At 40.1% G+C, this 27,939-nt stretch overlaps 1 protein-coding gene across 1 annotated transcript; it reads left to right on the plus strand.

Annotated features, from left to right (window-relative positions):
• Positions 1–26,901, plus strand: lrrc24 (leucine rich repeat containing 24). The gene is made up of 5 exons (XM_027166094.2): positions 1–449; positions 21,049–21,233; positions 22,897–23,175; positions 23,467–23,635; positions 24,181–26,901. Exons 2-5 carry the CDS (start codon positions 21,066–21,068, stop codon positions 25,335–25,337), a joined length of 1,773 nt encoding a protein of 590 aa, XP_027021895.1. The 5' UTR covers positions 1–449; positions 21,049–21,065; the 3' UTR covers positions 25,338–26,901.
• Positions 26,902–27,939: the final 1,038 nt, after the last annotated feature.

Consider the following 27,939-nt stretch of genomic DNA (forward strand, 5'->3'; position numbering starts at 1 on the left):
GAGAAGGGGAAACGGAAGGGCGAGAGCGCGTGAGGGAAACGAGGTGTGAAATCCGCGGTCACCGCCGACGAGGACGCCGGATGTATCGCGAGGACGGAAGAGTGAAAGGAGTGTGAGAGTGAGAGAGAGAGAGAGTGAGAGAAAGTGAGAGGGGTGTGAGAGTGTGAGAGAGAGTGTGGACGCGAATCTGAACACCGACAAGTGATTGACGTTCATTCGGTGTTTGTGAAACGTGGACACATCGAGCGGAGCGCGAGGTACATCGGCGGTGGGTGATCTGAGCAATCAGAGGGACAGACCTCTGGCACCTTTAGGCACCAGATGACAATCGACGTGTTTTTTTTACTCTGAAATGTCCAGGGGACCGAACTGAATCCACCGAGACCGGATAAAGAACGGAAACGGCGACACCGCGACACAGCACTCAGCTCGACCCGCCTGACAGCCAGGTCGGTTTTTTGTTATTCATGATGCGTTTATTAGACTGCGTTTATTTGAATGCACAATCTTATAATTGATAAACAATCACGTTTGCATTCTCTTTGGATAAAACAAAACTGAGACTGAAAGTACGAGCTGATTGTGGGTTTAACATTTACTACTGACTTTAATGTTTAATATTGTTTTCTTCTTATTATTTATTTGTATTATTTTTTAATTTCACAAGAAGTGTTTATTGCTGCAGCTGCACAGCAAGCATTCAAAATGCAGACATAGCAAAACAGAATACATCTGACCAAAGTGACCATCCACCACCGATACACAGCAGTATGGAGTTCTGCCAGAGAGAGAGAGAGAGAGAGAGAGAGAGAGAGAGAGAGAGAGAGAGAGAGAGAGAGAGAGAGAGAGTAGAAGAAGAAGGTGAAAATCAGAAATTATACAGCAGCAAGACTGATAGAAGAAACAAGGAATAAGCATATGAACTGTTGGAGGAGAGAGGGAAAAAGAGATAAACAGATTCATAGAAAATACAGTGGAGTAGACAAAAATAAGAATGGAATGTAAGATAGTGTATGAACGAAGTGACAAAGAAGATGGAGGAAAGAAGTTTAGAAGAATGGTGGACAAGAGTGAGTATGAATGAGAAAAAGACAGAAAGAGAGAGAGAGAGAGAAAGAGGTGGAAGAGAGAAAGAAAGAGTGCAATGAATGAAGGAAGCTAGGAGAGAGTGAAAATAAAGAGAGAGATGATGAACACTGAAGAGAAGATTGAAGAAATGCAAGCAAATGTGAAGATGAGAGAGGGGAAGGGGATGGACAGATAGAATGTCTGAGAAAGAAGGAGACAACAAGGAAAATATAAGAAAGAAAGATGTATCAGTGAGCAATAAAAAAAGAAAAGTACTAAAAGTGAAAAATGGAGAATGGAAGGAATAAAAAAGAGAGAATGTGTGTAGAGAGAAACAAAACTGAATGGAAGAATGAAATAAGCAAGGACAGTGGGATAAAAAAGCAATGCAACAAGGAAAGTAAGGAAAGGAAGAGTGAGGAGTGAATTTAAAGACAAGCGAAGATGGTGTGATGGAGGGAAGTGCAATAAAAGAAGGAAATAAATCAAAAGTAGGATGAAGAGAGAAAGTGAAGAGAGGAAAAAAAGAAGAGAAATGTGGAGGGGGAAAGAGGAGAAGCAGGAGAATGAGTTTTAAAATGAAAAGAGGAAAGAAGAGAAAGGGAGGAAAATGGAGAAGTGTGAAAAAATTAAAGGGTTATGGGAAAGAAAGAACCATTAATGATGGAAAGAGAGAGAGAGGGAGAGAGAAAGAGAGAGAAAGAGAGAGAGAGGGAAAAGAATGAAGATGAAACGATTGAAGGAAGATAAAAAAGGTGTGAAAAGACAGGAACAGGGAGGAATAGAAGAGGGAGAGTACACTGGAATAGTACAGGGGTGAAGGGATCAGCTTATTGGCCATTTGTCGTGCACAAAGGAGCCTCTCATGTAGATGGATAAGTGGTGACAGGAAGTGAAGAGGTGAAGCTTTTTCTCCTCCATTTCATCAGACTGGAAGAGGAAGTGAGTAGATAGAACCGATCACATGTCAACAGCAGACAGCATAAAGAATAAAACATAAAGCATATATATATAAATATCTCGAATATTATAGTCAGTGCGGCATAAAAAAAGAAGAAACCACTTGATGGTATCATTTATAGAGAAGAATGTGTATTAATTAAATATCATCAAAATATCATGATGTAATTATTTGAGTAATAGTTTGAACACTAAATGGTCAAAAGTATGCAGACACCTGTGGATTCCAATCCAAATCCAATTCCAATTTTGCTTCGCTGGGGAATTTAAGAGACTCAACCACTGCATGACAAAACCTCTGAGCTTCATGAAGACATAGTGTGTTGAGTTTGGTGTGGATAAATGGGGGATGTGGTAGCTTAATGGTTAAGGTTTTGGACTACTACTGATCAGAAGGTTTTGTTACTGCTGAGCCCTTGAGCAAGTTCCTTAACACTTAATTGCTCAGTTGTATAAAAATATGAGATTAAATTTAAGTCAATCTGGATTAGAGTGTCTGCCAATCCTGGAAATGGAAATGAATGCATTGAGTGTCCTGCACGGAGCCTTGACTCGGACTCAATTTCACTGAACACCTCTGGGATGAACTAAAACTGGAGCCTCTTCACCTAGCATCAGTGTCTAATCCCACTAAAGCTCTTGAAGCTGAATGAACATATGATGACATTAAGATATGCATTCTACATTCTACATTTATGGTATATAGCAGACACCCTTATCCAAAGTTACTTACATTTTTATCTCATTTTATACAATTGAGCGTTAAGGGCCTTGCTCATCTTCCAGTTGGTAGCCCAACACCGTAACCACTAGGCTCCAACATCTAATGCTCCAACATCTAATGCTCCAACATCTAATGGAAAGCCTTTCCAGGGGAGAAGAGTTGAGGTTATTATTAACAGTGAGGGGAATAAATCTGGAATGAGATGTACAACAAGTACATATGAGCATGATGTCCAAAACCTTTCTCCACATATGTTGTATGTCCGTGTAAGCAATCCCCAGATCCATGGAGAACACAGAGCTGGGCTCAATAAATTGGTGACCCGTGGCTCGGTTTTTAAAATCTCATCCGCAACCAAAACACACGGTTTGTCCGTTTCACTTCCTGCAGTCAGGAAGGTTGATTCAGAGTGAAATCGCTTTGGAACTGCAAATCGAACTACACTAGAGTTTGATTGGAACCATACCGGGACCACCTTGCCGAGATGTTCTCGAAACACTTATTTTGATCCCCACCTGAGGGGATTTCTGCGTTGTCACCTGTACAAGTGAACCGCAACAAAGAGTTTGATTCAAACAGACTAAACACTGCATGTGTGAAAACATCCTTGTATTATTTATGTGCATATTCTAATGTAATGTAATGTAATGTAATGTAATCTAATCTAATCTAATCGTGATTACTATAGAAACAATATTGTATTATTGGATTGGAGAATTCAATGTTATGGCATAAGTACAGAAGAAAACTTTGGTGCAAGAAGCTATAAGAAAAAAACACAAAATTATGTTTGCATATGTTTTGATTTTGTGCTCTTTTCAGTCGTTCGCTTGAGAGCCTCCCTTTCTCTTAGTTAGTAAAATGGCTTTCTTGAGTTGAAAAAAAAAAGCTTTTGGAAAAGCTTGTTTATAAAGCAATGACAATGGAAACTCATTCTGTGAATGTAAACATCAGCAAAATAACATTAGCAAAAAATCCATTATATATGTATATGAACATATACGGAGTGTTTGCCAGGCAAGTCCCTCTGTAAGCGGTAACCATAGAAACCATTATGTATTAACAACAAACACATTAATATATGTCTGTGATTTGCCTTGCAGCCAGAACTACTGTCAGACCTTTTATTATAAACAAATGAATCCTAGCCTTCCGACCAATCAGAACGGAGGATAAGAAGACGCTAGGCTGATTGTGATGAACATAAGCGAGAGTAATGTCTTCATAATCCTCTTTGAGTTTGTGACTGTGAAATATGTTGCGCATCTCTGAATCAAAATCGAATCAAGCTGTCATTTCAGCCTCGGTTCCAAAAAACAAAGCAGATGTTGGATGTATCGAACAAGCTCATTTTTCAGAGGCCATGTATTGAATGTCAGCTTGATGACCTGTCAGTCACGGGTTTGAGATATGTGCAATAAGCATGGCGTTAAGTATCAGACAAAATGGATTTTCCTGGCGTAGGGTATCGACCACAGCAAATGGAATCCACAGGTCGCTGTGGAGAGAAGCTGTGTGTCTCATGTGTTAGGTGCAGCTCTAGTGACTAAGACTTCAGCTTCACTGAAAGCACAGAGCCGTGGTGTCACAGCCGGTTTGGACGTGCCGGGAATTAAATAGGCGACGATCGATCCGTTTAGCAGAGCACATGACCGGAGTAGAGATTCACATCCTTTTGGACTTCTGGTGAGAATGCAATCGGATGAAATCAATCTTAACCTCTTCTTTCAATCTGTTTTGTGTGTTTGTTTGTGTGTGTGTGTGTGTGTGTGTGTGTGTGTGTGTACATTGATATTCACACCGGCTCGTCCAATATGTGTGTTTTATATTTTCATTACTAGTTAATAGGATTTAAAATAGCTCAGATAAATAAATGCACAATTTAAACAGCACTTTTTGGGGTCCAAGCACCACTGTTTTTTGCTAATATATCCAGCAGATATGATTAAAGATGCAGGATAAATTAATAAGTTGTTCATTCCTAGACATTTGCATGAGTAATAGGCATGCATTTCAACCAAGAGGTGTGAACTGAACTAACGGTGTCAGGTCTTCTGAGTTTTGGGCAGGAACCATATTTACTGGAGAAATTATTAAAAGAGGGGGCACGGTGGCTTAGTGGTTAACACGTTCACCTCACACCTCCAGGGTTGGGGGTTCGATTCCCGCCTCCGCCTTGTGTGTGGAGTTTGCATGTTCTCCCCATGCCTCGGGGGTTTCCTCCCCCGGTCCAAAGACATGCATGGTAGGTTGATTGGCATGTTTGGAAAATTGTCCGTAGTGTGTGATTGCGTGATTGATTGAGAGTGTGTGTGTGTGCCATGCGATGGGTTGGCACTCCGTCCAGGGTGCATCCTGCCTCGATGCCCGTGACCTGAGAAGTTCGGATAATCGGTAGAAAAAGAAACACACATACTATATACAGTAGAGTGTAATACAAACAAATTATGTTGCGACCGGAAGCAGAATTTTCAGCTAAGCTTGAACTACAGAGAAAGCTGTGATGGTAGAATTAGTATGATTTGATCAACATGTATTGCATACGCACGAACCAGGTTATATTGATTTACATATACAGTATACGATTTGACAGACACTTTTATCCAGAGTAACTTACATATATCACTACATTTATCTATGTATTATGTATACAACTAAGAAATTGACAGTTAAGGGCCTTGTTCAAAGGCACATCAGTGGCAGCTTTTTGGCCCTGGGAATTAAACTCACAACGTTCCATCCAAACATCCTTTCATCTGTCCAGTCATAGATCACTTTGTTTAGCTGTCTATTCACCAGCCATCCAGCCTTTTGCTCATCCATCGTCTTTCATCCATCCATCTTTCCATTATCGCTATCCTTCAATCCATCCCAGACAGCCTTAAAACAATGTGTCCGAGGTGGGATAATTATAAATTACATATTCAGTGCCATCTGCAGTTATCCAAGGTGCCATGGGGGTACATCAAGTACTGTTCCTGCCTCACAGCCCCAGGCGCCTCAGTTCACTCCTGAGCAAAGGTTTTTGCATTTAACGTTCTCCCGATATCTGAGTTTCCTCTCTCGGTTCTTAAGATTCCTCACATTTTCCTGCCTTGTGCCCTGTGTTCCCGGAACAGGCTCTGGATCATCTGTGCCTTGGAAAAAGCATTTACTGAAGATAAATGAATTGACCGCTATACATTTACTGGATATCTATGAAGTTTTTATGACTGCAAAAGTACATTTTTTTTGTGTAACCCAAGAAAAACATCTATTATGTTAGCTTAAGGTCACATTTGGCCTTTTTTTGATGTATAAACTTTGCTGAGAATGATCAAAGCTGTGGGGCTTATAGACCTGTGATGTATTGTGCTTGAGAGCAGCACTCTTTAATAAGAGCATTTTTTTCCACACTAGTAGATGCCAGAGCACAAAATAAAATCAATAACCGAGAGGTTTTAAACCTCAAAAGCTCAAAAGTATACTAATAAACAACTATTCACCCATCTACTGAAGTTACTGTTGGTGACAAGTAGAGCTTGGATTTAAGATTTAGTGAAAAGTCTACAGTATTTAGAAAGGTGAGCTCGGATCAGGTGGGAGTAGCAGACGAGCGATTATACGAGGGTTATACCTTGTTTTTTTCTTGACATTGCTAGCAGGTGAACGTTTCTGCGAGTAGACGTTTAGTTAGCATTCGTGGAAGGTGTGTGTGTGCTTTGTAATCGTCAGAGGTAAAGCTGTGATGTTCGTTTTCCGTGGCAAGCTTTCAGACTTTTCAAATTATAAAAAAAAAAAAAGAAAAAGAAAAAAGAGAGAGGGAGAGAACAAGGCTACTGAAGGAACTGATGTTTAAAGCTGCTATAATGTAAGGGCTAATCCTGGGCTTTATTCAATACTTAATTACATTCACATTGTCTCAAAGCAGCTTTACAGAAGTATAGAAACAGTATAAAATTTTAAAGTTTTAAAAAGTTTACCTGAGGTGAAGGTAGCCAGGAAAAACTCCCTGAGATGATACGAGGAAGAAACCTTGAGAGGAACCAGGATTAGAAGGGAACCCATCCTCATTTGGGTGACACTGGACAGGAAATGATGTAAATGTAATTAATGTCCTTTCTACAACAGTTTGTAGTTGAGTGGAATTGAGCAACCAAGAACTCCTGAGGAACTAATAGGTCAGCACAATTTCCTGAGTTCACCACAGACCCCAACACTAATTCCTTCCTGCCAAAGTCTTCAAATGATCGCTGATGAAGACCCGACCGTAAAGCTGACTGACACAACAGTGGTTCATAGACGCCCCTCCACAGCAATCTCAGGAGTCACTGACAATGTTTGCTTAATCAATTTATTTTTATTGTACTATGACAGAACCGTTTTATCAGTGATGATGATGTGATTTGGAGTCTATAGTCTGGGCTAGACAGAAATCAGGCCCCGCTTTTCTTCTTAATACCATTCTTCGTATTATTGTACTATTAATACTTCGTATTATTATTATACTATTATTGGTGATGGTATTGTGCCTGGTTCTGTAAAAGAAAATCCAAAATAACAAAATAATGCCAAATAATGCCAAAAACTAATATCAATGTATTTTTTATTCGACAGACCATGATTCCATGTTCTCGGTACACTTTACATTAGCTTTGATGCTACAGTGCAAGACTAAAAGCAGCAAACACATCAGACATTTAAGGTCCAGACGAAAGTAATACACTGTGTCACAGATTATTTTCTCCAACGTTTAACCGCCAAAAAATTTCCTTCCCAAAAATGACATTTTCAAGTAAAGGATTTCCAATATGTAAAAAAAACCCCAAAAAAACCTTTGGAGCATCGTTCGAAACATCCTCACAAAATAGAAATGTGATTTTTTTCCTTATGTATCATCATCACGAAAGCATTTCTGTCCAGACAAAGAGGACAAAACTATCCACACAAGCATACTCACATAACAGCCTGCCAGAGAAAGTCTTTTGTCAGCGTATTCAATTTTTTTGTTTGCATGCTGTTCTGCCTTCAGTGGGTCCTGCTGAGCAATCACTAACTGACCAAGACCACACAAACACACGGTGATTTAGGTACATAAACTCAGTATTCCTTCACCGTTTCAGTACACCTTGCATCAGCAAAAAAAAAAAAAAAAAAAAAACGTTCAGCCAGGCTACATCGATTGTCTTAGGAGTTTAAACTTCATTTTCTACAGGTACAGCAGGAAGCAGGACTCAGGACTCTTTAGCACAACCTCAGCACTGCTGTGATCATTGATCAGTGTTCGCTGCTCGGTCCTGGTTTGAATTGGATGTTATTGTGCTTACGAATCTTTTCGAAATTCTCATTGTTTTGAGTGCGCTTTAGATGCAAAGGGGTGAGTAAGCACTGATGACCCTCCAAGGCTCTGGTGTCGTTATGGAACGCTTAAGATGAGCGCAATGAGAGTGTAAATACACACAACCTTGACAACACAAAACACTTAGCCGGGTGCAGTACTTTAGACGGCACAACAGGATAGAGCCGGAGTGCAGGCGAGAGGATAATTGAATGTTTTTCGCTGTTCTATTATTGCCTCCGTACATACAGGTACACATAAATACACTTAAGAACGACATTTACATAAACGCGCAGATGAAAAAAAATAAAAACACAAGCAGGAACTTGCACCAGAGAGACACATTTAGCTGCGTTCAACTAAACTCACTGCATAAGTCTGACAAGCCGAATGTAAGGTGTAACACATCACATGACAGGGCATGCAGTTAGGGGAAAATAATCAAAAACAGGGTCATGTTAGGCAACTAGGCACTAAACAGAGTTTGGTTGCCACCTGGAAGTGCATAAACCTTATCTATCATAAAAAAGTGCAAAAAAAAGATTCTTCTCATAAACCACACTAGCATCATTTCTTATTTATTGATATCCTGAATGGCACTTTATCCATTTAGGGTTACATTTAAATATATGGAAGGTCACTGAAACAAGCTAGTGTTCTCTGTCACTCTCTCTTTCTCAGCTACTGTAATAAGGCAAAAAAAAAAAACAGCTTGTCATGTTATTGGGAAACTGCAATATCCTGCATCCTTATGCAAATAAAACCTACAGCTTAACCTCGCTCTTGACTCTTGACAGATCATACAAATGATCTGATATATATGTGAAACCTCAAGCATACTAATTCCTATGCATTCGTTGTTGTTGTTGTTCTTTCATTCATTCATTTTCTACCGCTTTTTCCGAACTACCTCGGGTCACGGGGAGCCTGTGCCTATCTCAGGCGTCATCGGGCATCGAGGCAGGATACACCCTGGACGAAGTGCCAACCCATCACTGGGCACACACACTCTCATTCACACACACACTCACACACTACGGACATTTTTTTCCAGAGATGCCAATCAACCTACCATGCATGTCTTTGGACCGGGGGAGGAAACCGGAGTACCTGGAGGAAACCTCCGAGGCACGGGGAGAACATGCAAACTCCACACACACAAGGCGGAGGTGGGAATCGTACCCCCAACCCTGGAGGTGTGAGGTGAACATGCTAACCACTAAGCCAAGGTGCCCCCCGTTGTTGTTTTTTTTTCTTTTATTTTTTTTACTGAAGATATATTATAAGGTGCGTGTTTATTATTACCCGTTGCAATATGTGTGTAATACAGTATGTTTACTTAAATACATTGTGAAAGGACAAGTCCTGGCAGATTATCTGTGGAATGGGCATCGGTTTGGATGCAAGTGCAAACTTTACTGATGCAAATGGCAATGCAGAGAAATTCAAAGGGCAAAGACAGACTTTAAACAAGCAATGGTTCAGACCATCAACAAAGGGACTAGAGTAAGCAGAGCAACTCAATGAAGTAAACAAACAGAGTCAAAACCTGACTATGCTGCACATGATAGAAAAAACTTTGGGGATGTGATGAACTAGTGATGTGGATGAGGATGATGATGATGATGATGAAGATGAGGTGACGCTTTGCACCGAACAAAGTTTGTGATGCGAATGTGTGTAGGTATGCACACACATTCGGTTAATAGAAACACGTGTGTTTGTGTGTGTCTGTGGAATGTGAAGTGGTCATGTGACATCAAGTCATGTTTTATTGGTCGATGTGATGATGTCGAGTTGTTCTCGTTACGTCGTCGTTATTTGATTGGACTTTATGTTATATGAATCTGCTATGTTGATGCTAGATTCTTAAAGATCCTTGTTGATTTGTCTCATCTTTTTACTGTATATTTAGATATTAAATAGATAAAGATCGCTCCTGGATAGTGTTCTGCTGTTAACTGTTAAAAAACTATTAAAAAAAAACCACACATTTTTCAAAAAGTATAAAATGTGTGTGTGGGTTGGATCAAGGGCTTAAATCATATTCACCTGAGCCGCATCTTCAGCCTTGTGTGTTTCGTTCCTCGATAACAGCCAGCAGTGGCATAAAGGAGAACGGGTCGCAGTAAAAGCTCCGTTATTAAAAAGACCGTTATTTTGTATCATCAATATGGCGCATTTGGACAGGAGCATTTAATCAATGTCCTCACTTTTGCACAGTCACCAAGATAATAAGAGCAACTGAGTCACCCTTTGAGCATAATAAGACACTTGAAAGCTGTCACATTCACAGAAATAAGGAGGGAAGAAGAGAGAGAGAGAGAGAGAGAGAGAGAGAGAGAGAGAGAGAGAGAGAGAGAGAGAGAGAGAGAGAGAGAGAGAGAGAGAGAGAGACACTGAATGAATTAGCCTTTAGGCCAGGCCATGGTGTCATGGAAACAGCAGAGAATGAGCCCTAATGTTTGATGGCTTTAAGGCATTGATTAGGGTTCAGTGCAGGTCAGAGATCATCTGAGCCACTAACTGAATGTGTTATTAAATAATTTAGCACAGTGCTGTTGAATGCTCAATACTGATTAGTCAGTTTTCTCTAACAACAGCTCTAAAAGTCATATTACAGGTTCATATAAGTTCAGTCACTCTGATACATTTTCTTTTGTGTTGTCTTTCCTCACAATCTGATCCTCACAAAAGTATCTGTTATTGATGATAGGGACATTTTTAATCACTTTTAATCTGATTTTTTTTGTAATCAATAATGTTTTTTTATTTAAAATTGTGACGCAATTTGGAGAATTTTTTACTTACAGTACACGATTGCTGAAGCTGCAAGAACACGATTCTTTCATGTTCGCTGTAGTCAAGATGGAAGCATCTTGTGAATTGAAGAGGACTTTTGTGACGACGTCACACGATGCGTCTTGGCCTGACTCTCGGAAAATTTCACCAAATTCCACCCTTTTTCCAAATATCTCGCCATTTTGTGCTTAATTCTGAAGTGAGAACAGAAACTTGTTTCTTAGATGATCCAGAACATCAACCAACATGGCTGACATAGGATACAATATGTTATTTATTTATTTATTTTTTATTTTTTTACGTTTACCTCCATGGTAAAGTCTTTGTTACGGATAACTTTGTTTTTTTTGTTTTTTTTAACTAAAATCACAAGCTGATACAGGAAAAAAGAGAGATTGGCTGTTTATAGCTGCTATAACAAGAACGTACTTGTTTTGTGTACACGCTAAATAGTTAAGATGAATGAATTTCTCTATGATACATATATCCTTTTGGCAGAATGCTGTGGGATAAGTGGAATAAAACCTGCCTGTTGTACTAAATGTATATTAGTTATTATATGTAACTCATCTTGTCAGTAAACTTATCCATTTCCTGAGATAATTTTTTTACCAGTTTGTATTTATCTGAATGATTCTCTGTCTCTTGGCAGTACTTCAGATGCACTGTATATGGATTCATATTCATACAACATTAAATACTGATACATTATTGTATGATAGACTTCCATTCAGCCGCACCGACCTCCAGATCCAAAGGTGAGCAAAAGGCTGGGACCTGTTTTTTTTTTTGGCAGCAAAGCGGCTTGTTTTTTGGCAGAAATCTGACTTGTTCAGCATTAAACGATGATTCCACGATGCATCAAGCGACAGATTTAGAATAATTACGCTGGAGAGGATTACAAAGGCCCGTAACAAACCATGTTGGCTTGTAGACAAATGATTAGTAAGCGGCAACCGAGCTAGCATACAAAACATCCACTCAGACCGGATGCCTGACACGTGATCAAGTGTAAACAACCTTCGATATTGAATAGGTTTTATTTTTTCTTTGTTCACGCAATGCATCCTAACGTCAAATCGTGTCTTGTTTTGGTCATAACCTCCTACAGAACAAACAGACCTGGCAACAAACTCAACCACGCCATGCTTCCACGTGGCTGTTCTGATAGATTGATATATTCCAGCTGGCAATAAGACAACAGGCCAAACGCTCTGCTTGTGCAGCTTCATTCTTGCCGTATTAGCAAGCAAAGTGTGTGTCCAATGCGGAAGGCAGTGTGCTGTTGGCAGTTCATTCCAAATGAGGGAAAATCCTTAATGAAGTGTATGTATGAGTGAGGGTGCCATCTGTTTTGCCATCTCTTCTTCTCATGCACACACACACGAGGGCTCGTGCACAATTGCATCAGGATTGTTTTCTGTGAGTGCGCAAATGCGACTATGACTTCATTGAGTTTGTATACAAGTGCGTCACTTCGCTGTATCATTTTTTGATGGGAAAGAGAAAAAAACCCAGCAGGAATTGTCTACTCTTGCTGAATATCATTGAAATTTTGCAGCCACTCACTAAAGAAAAAACATTATACTGTATATACTAATATTACTTTTCTTTACACATTCGACATCTGAAATCTGTGCACACTGCGTTAGATGGTAGGATACTTTTTAAGAGTATTTCAACTCTAACGCTAATTCTTTTTTTTGTACAATTTTAACACCTACAGGATCTTACTTTAGAGACTCGCAGACTTAAGAAGATCAACACAAAATAAAGGCTGATATCCTTTATAATATTTATTTCTTTCAAGCAATAGAATTGTATTATACTGTGTACACCACACCGTTACTACACTATAATACAAGTAACTGTATATAATATAATCGAATGGGGAAAATATGTAAAAAATGTAATAAAAAAGTCAACCTCAAGTCCCGTCCAGCTTGTTACTGATGCATATAGCAGAACTGCTCTTAAAATATACTTCAAACAGGAAGGAAGTTAGTGAAGAAAAAATTAGTTCAGACCTTCTGTGATCTTGACCCTGTTCAGTCATTTTCAAAATGTAATTCGCTCATCACAGTGATACTTCATATAAATTCTACCAGCATTCAACCAGACGAAAACCTCAGACAGACCGCAGAACGGCTGACGGATAAACAGACAGACAGCATAAACATGGATTAACATATTTGACAACATTGACAGAAGATAAAAAACCTTGTTGTGCCCTTGAATCGATTCTAAAATGTAGTCAGTTGAGGTGAATCTGATGGGTGCAACCAATCTATCTGGAGATACTGTGGAGAAAGAAGATCTTAGATGGAACAACAACAGCAGCAGCACCACCACCACCACAACAACCAACAATAGCAGCAGTAGCAGCTCCACCACCACCAACAACAACAACAAAAACACCACCACCAACACCAACAACAACAACAACAACAACAACACCATTACCAATAACTGCAGCACCGATACCACCACCAAGAAAAACAACAACACCACCACCAACACCACCACCACCACCAACAGCAGCACCACGATTACCAATAACACCAGTAGCAATACCACTACCGAGAAAAATACCACCACCAACAGCAGCACCAATACCACCACCAAGAAAAACAACAACAACAACAACAACAACAACACCATCAACAACAATAACAACAGTAGCACCACCAGCAATAACAGTATTAACAACATCATTGGCAGCTCCAACAACACCACCAACAACAGAAGCACCAACAACAAGAGCACCAGCAACGTCAACAACGCCACAACAACCACCACCACCACCACCATCATCATCATCATCATCATCATCAACAACAACTCCTAGAAAAACAATTAAAGCAATTAAGATGATTAAAACACAGAATGTTATATGGGGTGCTGATTAGTTACACAGAACAGGTTTGAGACATGGACATGGGGCTGATGGGTAACCTGGCATAACCATGACAATAATACATCTTTAGATGGCCACTTGTTCTGCGTGGGCTTCTCTGCATGTCCATAATAAAAGTTCAGATATCTGTTGTAATTATTTAATACTCTTCGAGCTCCACAGTAGTGATTGTTTACTGGTTTACAACATTGTTGAGCATTTTCCTGAAGTGCCATTTCTATTCTGCCTCTAAATTATCATCGAGTCATTGAACTCGGAACAATTTCAGTTGTAAAACCTCTTCCCTACAAACATACTGGCACAATGGACCAAAATATTTAAACCAGCATCTTTCAGGATTGTTTAACGACATTATCATCACCATCACAGTTTATTCTCCAGCCTACCAGATACATAGCCTTATCTCCTCCATTGTTTGGGAGGCTGTTCACGTAGCAAATGAAACCCTTGGAAGCAAAACTCATTCAAAATGCATTTTTATTTATTTATTTTTTTGCTCACTATTTCTTCCTGGCAGGAAGAGAATAGCGTCTGAGCAAAGGACAGTACGTCTGTTTGGCGCTGGCGGAAAGAGCTTGTCATTTCTCTGGCAATGTTTATCGGCCCATTTTTTTCCAATTTCATGCTTGGAAAAGAAAAAATGGCTTATGTAGGGCACATTACATTAATCTCGAACCTCTAAATACTTGCTGAATTAGGCAGCTGCATGAAATATTAACGGCGTGTTCACGCCTCACTGCTCTGTTTATGTGAAGTTTTACTCGGTCGAAGTTGCTCCAGAAACACACGTTTTGGAGATTATACCTGTCCACACAGCGCTTTTGATCAGATCCGAGGTGCTTTGTTATACATTTAGATATATTTGGCATGACTTTTTCCGTGACCTCTTTTTTTTTTAAAGTAGAGATGACATCCCACTGTTATGCGCTAATCTCTGTTTGCGTTTCCTCCAGACTCCGGCTTTCATTGACATGCTTTCCCAGAGCCGGTATTCTGATCAGCATGCTGCTGTTCTCCTCCACCATCTGGGCTCATCACGGAGCATGATTTTGATCTCTACTGAGCATTCCTGGATTTCTATGCAGTCTTGCTTTAAATCTGATGCCTGAGGGTTTGTGTTCGTAGACTCAAAATAAAAAAAGGGGAAAGACGGAATGACAGAAAAGCCTTCTAGGCAGTAGATTTATATATGCGAATGATTACAGTGACAAAACTCTCCCAAGGGGTCGCAGGGTACGTGCGAGGCCTTGAGAGGCAAAAAACCCATCTCATCTGTTTATCCTCAGGAATGAAAAGAAAGAAGCTGAGAGGAGGGCGTGCCTTTTTTGCACAAGTCTTTCATTAACAAAAGCTGGAAAGAAACCACGGGGTTGCTCTCTGGAGACCGTTCTATAGGGCTGAGCAGAGCAGGAATAGATTCTAATATTACTTTAGTGGATGTTTTTGTTGTCGCTTGTGGATGTACTCAGTATAACTTGTGGCTTCTTTTATTCCTCTCGCCTTTTTCCAGGTTTCTCTCTCTCTCTCTCTCTCTCTCTCTCTCTCTCTCTCTCTCTCTCTCTCTCTCTCTCTCTCTCTCTCTCTCTCTCTCTGCTGACAGATTGCACAGCTGATCTCCTCTAACGAGATGTCTGTCATAAATTGGTGCGGATGAAAGCGAGGACGAGGATAATAACCTGAGAGAGTGGCAGTGTTGTGCTCCTGCTTCTACATGTATTGACGCTGTAGCCGGTCTAGTTCCTGTTTCATTAGGAGTCGTCTCACTATGGTCCTGCCATCCGGACTGGCAGCGTATTTGTAAACAGAATTTTCTGTAAGAATTACATATAAGCAGCAGAGAGAATTTCAGGACATGATTTTTGCCCTTTTCCTTTTGGATTTGTCTGCAAGGAAATGACACAAGCTTCCTGTTGTTCTTTCGGTCTTTTGTTTGCCGGGTTAATTGGATCCTACCGACTGACGGCTCGTCACGATAATCAGACACGGAGCCTAAAATGAATGAATAGCTTGACGATGCAAAAATTAGGGGTCTCGCAAGGTCTCATAATAAGGATATATTTATAGACCAATATCTATTTAGCCAATATCAATAGATCTATTTACTGTATTCAGATATATTATATATTCATTTTTCTTTTGCAAACGTCCTCCATATTTTCCCTACATACATTTATATATTTTTATATCAACTTTTATATCAATTTGTATTTAAAACTCAAACACACTCAGAGTCACATAGACAGCTCTGCATTTATGATTTCTTCTTTTCTTGCTCCTTTAAAGTACCAAACCTATCAAACAGAAAAAAAAACAAACTCTAAATTCAGGATTCTAGTACGTATCCTTTCATGTTCTCGCTCTCTACTTTTATTTTCTCCTTCAAAAGGCATTTTATAGAGGGGAAAAAAAAAGAACGAACGAATGGTCCACTTTGTTCATGTTCATTACACCCATGACGGTATTTCACATGCGCTTTCTTAATCCCTGCTGATTTGATGTTATGAGCAAAGCAGGCAGAAAAATATCGCCTCAAATCTAGAAGGAGTTTCTTTAAAGAATTCGGTGTATTTTTTTTTTCTTCTGTAAAAATAATGATATCAATGTCTTTTTAATTAGACCGGGGGATTTATTTAGCCCTTCTCTCCTGCTAGTCACCACTCATCCAAGGTCTGAGCGTTTTGTTAAGAATTTGGTTTGAAATAATTCTTACAGGTTGATCCACGATTCCGTTTTGTTACCTTTTAAAGACTTTAAGTGACTGGCAATTTAGGTGCTAGGACAAGATAATGGAGGACTATGGAGAAGAATTTTCAGCTTGAAACTCTCACACTTCGTTGACCCTAAGCATTAAACCTAGAGATTGCTCTTATGCTCATTTTTGGTTAGTTCACCGCTTTCTTGTCTTGTAAGAGGAACTGGTTAGATGTTATGCAGCTCCATAGTTTGATGTATTTTAATGTATTTGTGATGTTCGTCTTTCATATAATATTGGTTTTATGATCAGCAAAAAAAATCTGGTGTTAGGAAGAGCATAGTGAGGACGAATCTCGCTATAAATCCATATTAAAAAAAAAAAAAAAACATTAAAAGGCAAGTGCTTGGCATTTAACAGAGCGAGTCCATCTGTGAGAGAGAGAGATCTGGATCGAGAAGCAGTTCGATTGAACAGGATTCACATATAACCTTTCACGCGTTATTCCTTTCCAGCGCTGCGTCTCTTTCCAGCGTTCTCGGTTTTTTTGGATCGAGGTGGTTTTAAATGGCTTTACCTTGAGGAACAAACATACAATACTGTATGAGATCCAATAAAAAAAACGTGCGATTCCAAATATCCTTTTTCCCGAGCAAAAAAGACATCGGTGGAAGAAAGACATGAGAACATTTTAATTTTTACACTCTTTAGAAAAACGTTATAAACGTTTTCTGATGGATTTTAATGACTCACAGTTGACTCAGCGCTCTCACAGCCATGATGAATGTAACGTGGCTACGTTCTATCATGCCGGTTAATGTCATTAGCACGGATTTATTCTTGTGTGGGTGTGTACACATGCAGAGACCTTCTACACCATCAATTCTCAGTGCCACATTAATGACTAACTTCTCCACATTTAAGCTGGCAGTTTTATTATGTACATTGGGTCGAATTATGAAAAAGGAATTTTTTGGTATGCTGAATTGGGAGGAAAACTCACTGCTGTCGTTTACCGGAAAAGGAGTTGACCAGATTGAAAAAAAAAACCCCACAAAAGCCGTGATATTATTTGACTGGTAAAAAAGTCTTGATTCATTGATTCTCTATGTCAGGATGGAAGACTTGTTGAATTTCCCGAGACACAAATTTCTCATTTTTTTTTTTTTTTATTCTTTCAAAATTTATGTTGCTTGTAGATTTGTTCCTAGCACTGGCTCTGTCTCCTGAATCAGAATTAAAGTGTGATACAGATTCTGGAGTCGTTCTGGAGTCTTTTGTTATCTCCTCGTATGTGTGGCGACTTAGGAATCGGGTTTTTCTACCGATTATTAAGTTTGCCTTCTGTATTTTAAGAACTCAAATATCTATTCATCTTCATTAGCATTTATTCTACACATGGTCTCAGGGAGCCTGGAGCATATCCCAGGGTACTCGGGGCAACTCTTCACAAGAACAAATGCACTCTACACACTGCAGATTACAATTTAGAGATCAGCCTACAATGCATGTCTTTTTAATGGAGGAGGAAACCAAAGAACCCGGAGGAATTCGACGATAACGAGGAGAACATTTAAACTCCCAGCATGTAAGCTGGAGACAGAAATCGACCCCCAACCTCAGACTTGCAAAGCAGTTTCTGAATTTCAATGAGGAAATTCTCAAAAAGTCAGATGGTGATACACAGTATCACTGATTCTTTTTGCACCATTATCACTCACAAGTTCTACAACTAGAGTCGCACGGCCCGTCCACCTGCTCTCCAGCCCCATGTCACAGCGATGCTTTGTTACAAAATTAGATCTACTCATAGACTTCTATCTTTACCTGTTCAAGCCTCGGAGATCTCTCATAGTGAGGCAAAGTAATGCCTTTCACCGGTATACACATTGCACCTGACATTTTCCAGACTCTTTTCTAGATCCCTTCTCATTGGTTGTGTCTCCAAGTGCATGTTAATGATATATATGTCAGGTTTGGTGTGGAAGACGCCGGGGACGAGTATGGCGAAGCCCCGTGAGAGGAGACGGCTTCGGGATTAGCATTTTCCTGCTATTAGAATTTTGTTTGTTTCTCGAGGTGCTGCATACATTTGAGGATTGTAAATGTCATTCTAGGATTTTTGTTGTAAACAGATTAAAAATGTTGTTGGTTTAAAGCCAACAACTGCGAGGACCGCATGCCGTTTTTTTTGTGGAATTAATTCTTTTTCCTGCTTTGTTAATGAGGCAGTAAGGAAGGTTTTGTTGTTGTTGTTGTTGTTTTTTTTTAGTGTTTTATTTTTGAGCCCAATTAGTCCCTCTTCTTTTGTTAGTCAGACGTGTTCTCTTTATTATCTCAGCCTCACTCTTTCCATGTTCTCCTCCTGTGCTTTTGTTTAAACGAACGTGTTCGGGATTGAATTTCCATTTTAATAGCACAGTAAACTTTCACACCAGTTTTATACCATGGATCAAACCCTAAACTATGATGTAACATTATCTACTTGTTTCCTGTTAAGGCTCGATATTTTCAGGCATAAAATATTAAAGCCGTCTTCATGGCTCGCCGCTTTGTTTATCGTGACGATCAGCACAGCCTCGTTTTACAAGAGATGAAAAATGTTCATGCTCCACAACCACAAATATTTTGAGGTAATGGATATTTTGGCAGCACTTTGGCATGGCGTATTGGCTACGACTTTGCGATGACACGTAAATGACTAAACGATGGTTAATAATGTTACAACCTGATCTGTTTGAAATTCTGTTACTGACTCAGACAATCTGATCAGCATGCTGTGGAGCTCGTCCTCCATCTGGGTTCATCATAGTACGCGAATTTTGATCTCTGCTGAGTATTCTTAGATTTACATCCACGCTTGTTTTTAAAAAAAAAAAAAAAACAGTGCCAGAGGCTGTAATTTATGACTGTGTGTTTCTTATACATGTCTTCATCAAAGGGAAGAAAGACTGAGTGATATAAAAGACTCATAGGCGGTAGATTGTGATTGCAGCGAGAAAGCATCCCTGGGGAAGAGCAGCGTGACAAGACACACTACACCTCATCTTTTTATTTGAGAAAAAGTAAAAGAGACAGAGAAAGAGAGAGATGGAGAGACTTCAAGACTACACACGTACCCTTTTTGCATCCATCTTTAATTAACTGAAGCCCAAAACAGAAACAGTGAGAAAGGATCCTCTGCACAGGCTGTTTCAGAGCAAGAGCAGTTTGTAAAGCAAGAGCGGTTTCAATCCGTCTCAGTCTGCTTCGTCTTGCTTGAAGTTTTCTGTCACTTAATATCACATGGCCTCTTTTCACATTCGCCGCCACGCTATTCCATTTTCACATACACTTGCTCAAGCATTAGATATCTGATTAAGCTCCTAAGGGGTGCACAATCTTTATTCTTTTCTTATTCCACAGCGGTATTGAATTCTATAAAAAAAATGTTCAGAAGCTGTGCATTAATTTTCTAACGCCGGGTCTGACAGTAATTCAAATCCAGCTGTTATTCAAACCACGTTTATAGGAATGCTCTCATGCGGGTGCTTTATTGTTACTATAGTAACAGCTGCTTCACAGGGTGTTATGTATATGCCACGTTAACTATTTTATATAAGTATTTAAGTCTAAAAATAAAAAAATCTAAAAAAATATATACTACTATACATATATATAATATGTTGTTGATATGGTGATGTTTAATATAAGGAGATTATCAATTACTTAAAATTTATTAAAGGAGTCTCCATTCCTGTTCAAAACTTTGTACAAAGGGGGCATGGTGGCTTAGTTGCTCACACCTCCAGGGTTGGGGTTCGATTCCTGCCTCTGCCTCGTGTGTGTGGAGTTTGCATGTTCTCCCCGTGTCTCGGGGGTTTCCTCCAGGTACTCTGGTTTCCTACCCCGGTCCAAAGTCATGCATGGTAGGTTGATTGGCATCTCTGGAAAAATGTCTATTGTGTGTGTGTGTGAGTGAATGAGAGTGTGTGTGTGTGTGCCCTGTGATGGGTTGGCACTCCGTCCAGGGTGTATACTGCCTCGATGCCCGATGACGCCTGAGATAGGTACAGGCTCCCCGTGACCCGAGGTAGTTCGGATAAGCGGTAGACAATTAATGAATGAACTTTGTACAAGTTTCTATAACTGGAAAGTCTTCAGGACAGGGAAGTTAGAATTCTTAGTAACATTTTAGCTGCATTTTGTTTTTTGTTTTTTTGTTTTTTTATCATTAACTTCAAAAGAGAGAATAAAGATAAGATGATGAGGGAACTAGTGCTTTTAACAGGATAACAGGAAGGTTTCATGTTGACAAATTGCTGAGGTACATGAGGAATAAAACACTTCAGGAGCAGCTGATATTGGAAAATAATCAACTTTGCACCAGGCTGCATCACCCCACCCTGCCGTTTATCATTTTCCAATAACAGCATGCCCCGAAGGACTTATACTTATCCTCATCTTTCAGTGCTCCCCGTTCCATCTCACTCTATTCCTATTCCATCAGTCACCTTTTTCTAATCCATTTCCTTTTCTCAAAGTTATTCACCTCTCTTTCTGCACCTGTGTCTTCGTTTCTTCTCTAGGCGCTGTCTGTTCTGAGATGGCTTTCCTCTTCCATTGTCTTTCACCTCTGCTGGTGGTTCTGGTACTATTACCTCTGCCCTGCATGTCCGGATGTCCCTCTGGCTGCCGGTGCTACAGCCTGACAGTGGAGTGTGGATCCATCGGACTCAAAGAGATACCGCGAGGCATCGCTCATGGAACACAGGTCGGTGTTTGAATACAGCATCGTTTCATATATAACGATATTATTTCCTATTATGTTTCATTTAGACAGTCTTAGAGGAACCGTCAGCGACTATTAGATTTCGTGACAAATTTATCTACTGTACGATACAACAGATGTTGATCAAACTGCAGCAATAAAAGTCAAAGAAAAGTAAACTGGATTACATGCATCAAAAGCACAAGATACAATAAAACACCGGACTCATAAATTGCATAGCAAAAAAATCTAATAAAAGGCAGAAGAATATATGCGAGAAAAATAAAATGAAAGCACAAAGCGCTAAGAAGGATTGATAGCGGCAGAAGACCAAATTAAAGCGGAGTATTCCACATCCTTTAGGCAGAACAGAGAAGCCAAGCTGAAATTAAAATTAGAAATGCACAAATATTGGGTAGGAATCAGTCTAATCATTTAGATTTTGTGGCATTTGGTAATCAGACTATAATGCAGTAGCTTCTGTGTTCCTCTGTTTTATGTTTGTTTTAAATGCTAATTAAAATACTCAACCGAACTCATTTCATATCAAATAAAAAAAGAAATATCTCATCCGTCTCACCCGAGCACACAGATACTGTATAATCCTCCTCCTCTAAAGTAGTGCCTAGATCCCCTGTCTCTATACATTAACCTGTGCTGCAACCATAACACCACAGCAGCCTTTCCATTTTCATAAGCTTCTTTACATGGATGATGCAAATAACCCGAGGAACCCGTGCCATACAAATGAGCCCGTGTTGCTCCGCCTGCATTAATCTGTGAAGAAACAATACGAGAGAGAGAGAGAAAGAGCGCGAGCATGAGCAATCAAGTAATGTAATGAATTATGCAATTGATGCGGTGTTGATAAATCACTAAAGACAAGACGAAAAGCCTATACAAGCTCACTAGTTTTCACATAAAAAACTTTCTAATGCAAATGCCGCCTCTACCAATTGAGTTGTTTGCAAGTTTGTGTACTGTGGAGACTCCGGGGAGAGCGTTTAAGGAAGAGTCGATTCGGGCCCTAAAGCTTTCCCATTGATCCAGTTCTCACAAAAAAAGGAAGTAACATAACGATAAGCTACCTTCTAGCAAATATTTTTATTATGTAATTGAAGTGTCACTCACTAAACAAACACTCGCAGATACATATAAATGTCTTATAGGTTTTTATATGTTTTACCTCTGTGGCCTGTAAGAACTGGAGAACTTCCTAACAAGTCCACTGATTTATTGTCTGCCAGAATTATTGGCAACCTTGGCAAAAATGTGCATTCATTTTTAGATCTTCAATAAGCATTTTATCCTGGCCAGGGTCATGGTGGATCTGGAGCCTGTCCCAGGAATCCTATGGGATGTTAAACAGGAATACATCCTGCATAAGAGGCCCGTCCATCGCATGGCACCAAACACCTAAACACACTCATTAACACCTCAGGAAATATTGGAGTAACAAATTACTGACAAAACTACTGGCCTGTGTAGGCGGTGGGAGAAAATCCGATGTCTCTGGTATTCTAAGCACGAGTAAAACAGTACCGCTTTTTTTTACCATTTCATTTTTCATCAAAGGTCCCAATCATTCTACAGAGCAATGTTTATTCCCGATAGGACCAAAAAGCCTGTTGGATGTTGTTGAGCTTTTATTTTGAACTCTTTACAGACGATCTTCCTGCAGGATAATGCAATTGGTCAGATTCGGGCAGAGGACTTGTCTGGCTTGGGTCACCTGCACTATCTGTACCTGCAGAATAACAGCATATCAGCTCTAGAATCCAGTGCCTTCGTGAGTCTGGGCCAACTGCTAGAGCTTGCGCTCAATGGCAACCGCCTCCATGTGATCTCTGCCGATGCCTTTCGTGGTCTTGAGCACCTGCGCATCCTCTACCTGGCAAAGAACCACGTCAACCGGCTGGAGGATTACACTTTCCGTGGACTCCAGGTGCGTGTCTGTTGATACTTGAGTCCAGTTTGGATTATATACATACACCGTGCAGAATAATTTCCCTGTCAATTAGAGTGTTATAAAATACGACAGCGTAAATATGCAGATACAGGCTGTACGCACTGCAGTTAATTGAACCGGAACAAAGGAACTGTGAACACCATAGATTTAAATGAGAGTAGTGGTTATAATGATGACAGTGATAAACATGATGATGTCTAAGGTAACAAGAATGATCACACTGAAGATGATACAGAGGAAAATTAGCTCATTTTTCTCCCCACCCAGCGTCTGCAAGAGCTGCACCTGCAGGAGAACGCGATGGAGGTGTTAGATGAACAGGCTCTTATGGGCCTGTCTTCTCTGGCTCTGCTGGACCTCAGCAAGAATAACCTGCGCACCCTAAGTGCGGTCACTCTCAAACCTCTCATCAGCTTGCAGGTGCTACGCATCACAGGTATCTTCATAGACATGTGCACAGACTTGTTTACAATTTTGTGATATTTCAGCACGGATTTGTAAAAAAAAAAAAGATTCAAGCTGATGAAAGCATAATTAAATATGGTGGATCCAGGTTACAAAGAGAAGCGATATTAAATTTAAGGAAAGAGGAACGAGACTAAAAAGGAAAGATATCGAGCACAAGGGAAATCTTTATTTTGTAGAAGAAGGTCATTATAAGGAAAGAGGGATTAGCACCATGTCAAACACGTAAAGCCAAAAATCATGCACAAGGTTTGAAATACGTTGTGTAGGATTCAAATACAAAAGATTCCTCTTTTTTTCCCCTCTTGTTCACCTTTTCTCCTGCTGAAGCTTAACTAATCACTCTGCATGTGACCTTTAAAAGTCATAGCTGTCTCATATCTTAGTTACATCTTGAAAATTCTCATTTCCTTATGTGTTTCTTTTACCTCTATTAAACAAACCTGATCTGTTTAACTATACCATTTTCTCTTCCCCACTCCATTTCTCTTTTCAATTTCTCTATATTTTGGTTAGATAACACATGGCGTTGCGATTGTGCTCTTCACTGGCTCCGAGGCTGGATAAACACCGAGGGCCAGCGGTTGCTGAGCTCAGCCGAACGGAGGCTGCTGTGCTCTGAACCACCTCGCCTCTCGCACCTGAGCCTGGTAGAGGTGCCAGCTAATAGCCTGGTGTGCATCCCGCCTGCTGTACAGCTTGAGCCGAGGGAACTGAGTGTACGTTTGGGTGAGAGCATCCGTGTATCTTGTCAGGCTTCAGGTTACCCGCAGCCTCAGGTCACCTGGAGGAAGGTGTCCTACGGTAGGGCTCAACTATCACCACGAGGTCTGGTGCAAGAAGAAGGGATAGATGGGGACAGCAGGAAGCCAGCGACAGCCAAGCCTGGGGGTAATGGAGTCAATGTCGGAAGTCATGGACCACCAGATGATGTTGGGGACAGGGAGAGCTTTGATAAAGATATGGGAAGTGGAATGCTGTTTCTGAGCAATGTTACAGTGGCACATGCAGGACGCTATGAGTGTGAGGCTTGGAATCCTGGAGGAGTGGCACGTGTGACCTTCCACCTCGCTGTCAATGTTTCATCTTCGTCTTTGTCCTCATCCTGGCCTCGCCTGCGCCCTTCATCCTCCTCCTCATCTTCTTCGCACCACCGCCCGTCCTTAGGGGATGTCAGTCAAGAGCCGCTGTATGAACTTGAGAGCATGGACTTCAGTGCCCTGGGCACAGCCACCCAAACAGCCATCGCTGTGGGTATCTCACTCCTGGCACTGACTGCCCTGCTATTGCTGTGCATGATTTACAGCCGCCACCGGCAACGGCAGAAAGAGGATGGTGCGTTTAACAAGGAAGAGAGCATCCTATATGTCAATGACTACTCTGATGGGCCGACCACATTTGCACAGCTTGAGGAGTACCGAGATGAGCGTGGCCATGAGATGTACGTGTTAAACCGAGCCAAGCCTGTGCTGCCTCCACCACCCACTTCAGGCCAGCATGGTGTACTACAACCTAGAGAAATGCTCCAGGGCCAAGGCACTCTGACATCTACCATTGGACCACGCAGAGCCCCAGCAGAGGGAATAGAAGGTTCACCACCAGACCCAGAGGGACTATTTCTAAACCAGGGTCTGCTTTTTGACACACAGATTGCATATGAGATCCACTGCTGAAGAAGACTAAAAGCAGATTGATCGGAGAAGGCGGTCCATAAGGCCAGTTATACTGTAGAAATACTCTTTGTGGCTTGACGTTAGCCCTATGGGATCTCTGATTAGTTTGCCTACCAATTCTATTTTTTGATTAACATTAGAGGAAAGAGTAAAGCCGAATTTTGCGTCAAAAATATAACATCGCGGGCGAACCTTGCACAGGACACAGGATACAGAAATTACTGTCACCTGACATAACACATTAGAATTCAAACTCCCAAACAATTACCTACAAGGGAGACATGGTAGTACTGCTGCCCCCCAGCTCAAGGGTCCCCGGTTCAATCCTGAGCATGGGTTTCTGTCTGTGTGGATTCAATGTGCATGGTCTCCATGTGGGTTTCCTTTGGGTTTTACAGTTTCCTAGCACCTTGCTGAAAGCCTGACTGCTAGATGGATTGGCTGCACTAAATTGCCCCTAGGCATGAATGAGTGTGTGAATGAGTGTGTGAATGTGTGTGTGCATGGTGCTCTGTGAGGGACTGGTGGTATACAGTATTCTTCATTCAAGCCCAGTGTTTTTTGGGATAGTTTACGGATCCACTGCAGTCATGAACGGGAGAAAGCGCTTGCTAAAGATGAATGATTCAATAATAAAAAAACCCACAAAAACACCTTCAATAGTTAGAAAGCCTACTGAGAAGAAAACCAGCACATTGGACACTTCATTTATTTTTCACCAAGTTGAAAAATAGGAAGGATGCTTGAGCAAGCTGCTATAGTCTGACAGACTCTCAACTTTTTTTTTTTTTGCATAGTGAGTAAAGGGGAAAACCTTTTTTCATCTAAAAATAACAGGTTCTTGTTTCAACCAGACAGCATGAATAGTTTTATCATCTATTCTTACTGCCTATTCTCATTATTAAATGTCTTTATATTTTGAGAGTCTTTTATTTGTACCTACAGATTATTTTGATGCACATTTAGTTGTGCATAAGAAGACCAGTGAGTCATATAGACAGAGAAAGAGTAAAGTTATGTCTGTATTTGTGATAGCCAACAAACTACTGAATTCATTGTCTTTAATTAGGTTGCTCTCTCTCTCTCTCTCTCTCTCTCTCTCTCTCTCTCTCTCTCTCTCTCTCTCTCTCTCTCTCTCTCTCTCTCTCTCTCTCTCTTTGCTTTTGACCTCTGTTTAAATAACACTGTGAAAAGTTCTAGACACTAGATTTCCTGATGAGTTACCAACATCTCTATAATTGCATTGTGCTCTGTTTGTCTCCAGACAGTATTTTGTATGACATTATAATATTGATCTCTGGAGTGTAGGTTTTTTTTTTTTTTTTTTTTTTTTTAAATCTTGCCAGGTTTGTACAGAAAAAGCCTAGTAATTACTTCAGGGTAAAAAAAAAAAAGCACTCCACAGCTGGTGACAGCATTTGAAGGTGTTCAGCTTAAGCTCAATACATTAATTTGGAACAGTATGTAATTTTTTGTTTGTCAAATGTCCAATAAATGTGACTTTATGTTTATCTAAATAAATAAATAAATCAGTTTTTTTGGTCCAACTTCCGATCTGGATTTCTTTCAAGACGAAACCTTGAAGTTTCATTATATATTCAAAATGATTTCTTTTTTTCCTTAAAGCTATGATGGAATTTAAAAAAATTGCAAATGTACCAATGTTACATTTGACCAATATACCGTATCTTATGGGCAGATGTATGGAATAAAGCACCGAGAGCTGTGCAGCTATTGGAAAATAATCAATGATGAAGTGAAATGAGGTAGCCAAGTCTTAATGGTCAATGTGCAACACATGACAGTTCTTACTGTTTATAGTATAAACGAATTATATTCATTTAATATGGAGGAACACACAGTCAACAAGAAAAGGAACCTGGTTAAAAAATGTGATTGGAAACGTTAAGTAAATGCACTGACACTAAAAACTCCTTCTGAAATATGTTAAATAATCATTCGTGTTCTTATAGAAAGCTTTGCCATGTCAATTTGACCATATTTCATATTTCTACATATGTTAAACTAATGCACTATCACTATCAGGCTGATATAATCTGACAATTCTGGATGTAGAAGGAAACATCCTGATTCTCTAACAAATCCGTGCTGAAATATCACAAAATTGTAAACAAGTTCCATTTTAGCAGAACAAATCTGAAATTAAAATCATTTTATTTCAAATTGTTGTTTTGATTTTGCACAGATTTTTTGTTTAAGCTTTTTATAGCTAATAAAAAAAAAATCGAAATATGGCAGTTTTCAAACTTTTTAGGTTTTGGGGTTCGCTCTACATAACAGAATCATCTTTTTGTCAACATCGTATGCTGGAAACTACAGACATAACTCAAATCCAAATGCTGTCCAGTTGCATCCCCAGCACTATTCCAAGCCAATGAAAATTGAAAAGTGTTGTGTTATGGAGCTCAGGATTCCCCTAAGGCCATGCTGCAACTATTTCTTAATAGGTGCAAAATTCAACAGCACAGCAGAATGATGCTAACTCCAGGTTCTACAGGATATCTGGCCCATGGGGCATGGCAGTACATACAGTACTCTTGTATAACCTGATGGAATAATACCCTGCTAGTGATAAGCATAA

The sequence above is a fragment of the Tachysurus fulvidraco genome, chromosome 22 (genome assembly GCF_022655615.1).
Source record: "Tachysurus fulvidraco isolate hzauxx_2018 chromosome 22, HZAU_PFXX_2.0, whole genome shotgun sequence".
Taxonomy (NCBI): Eukaryota; Metazoa; Chordata; class Actinopteri; order Siluriformes; family Bagridae; genus Tachysurus; species Tachysurus fulvidraco.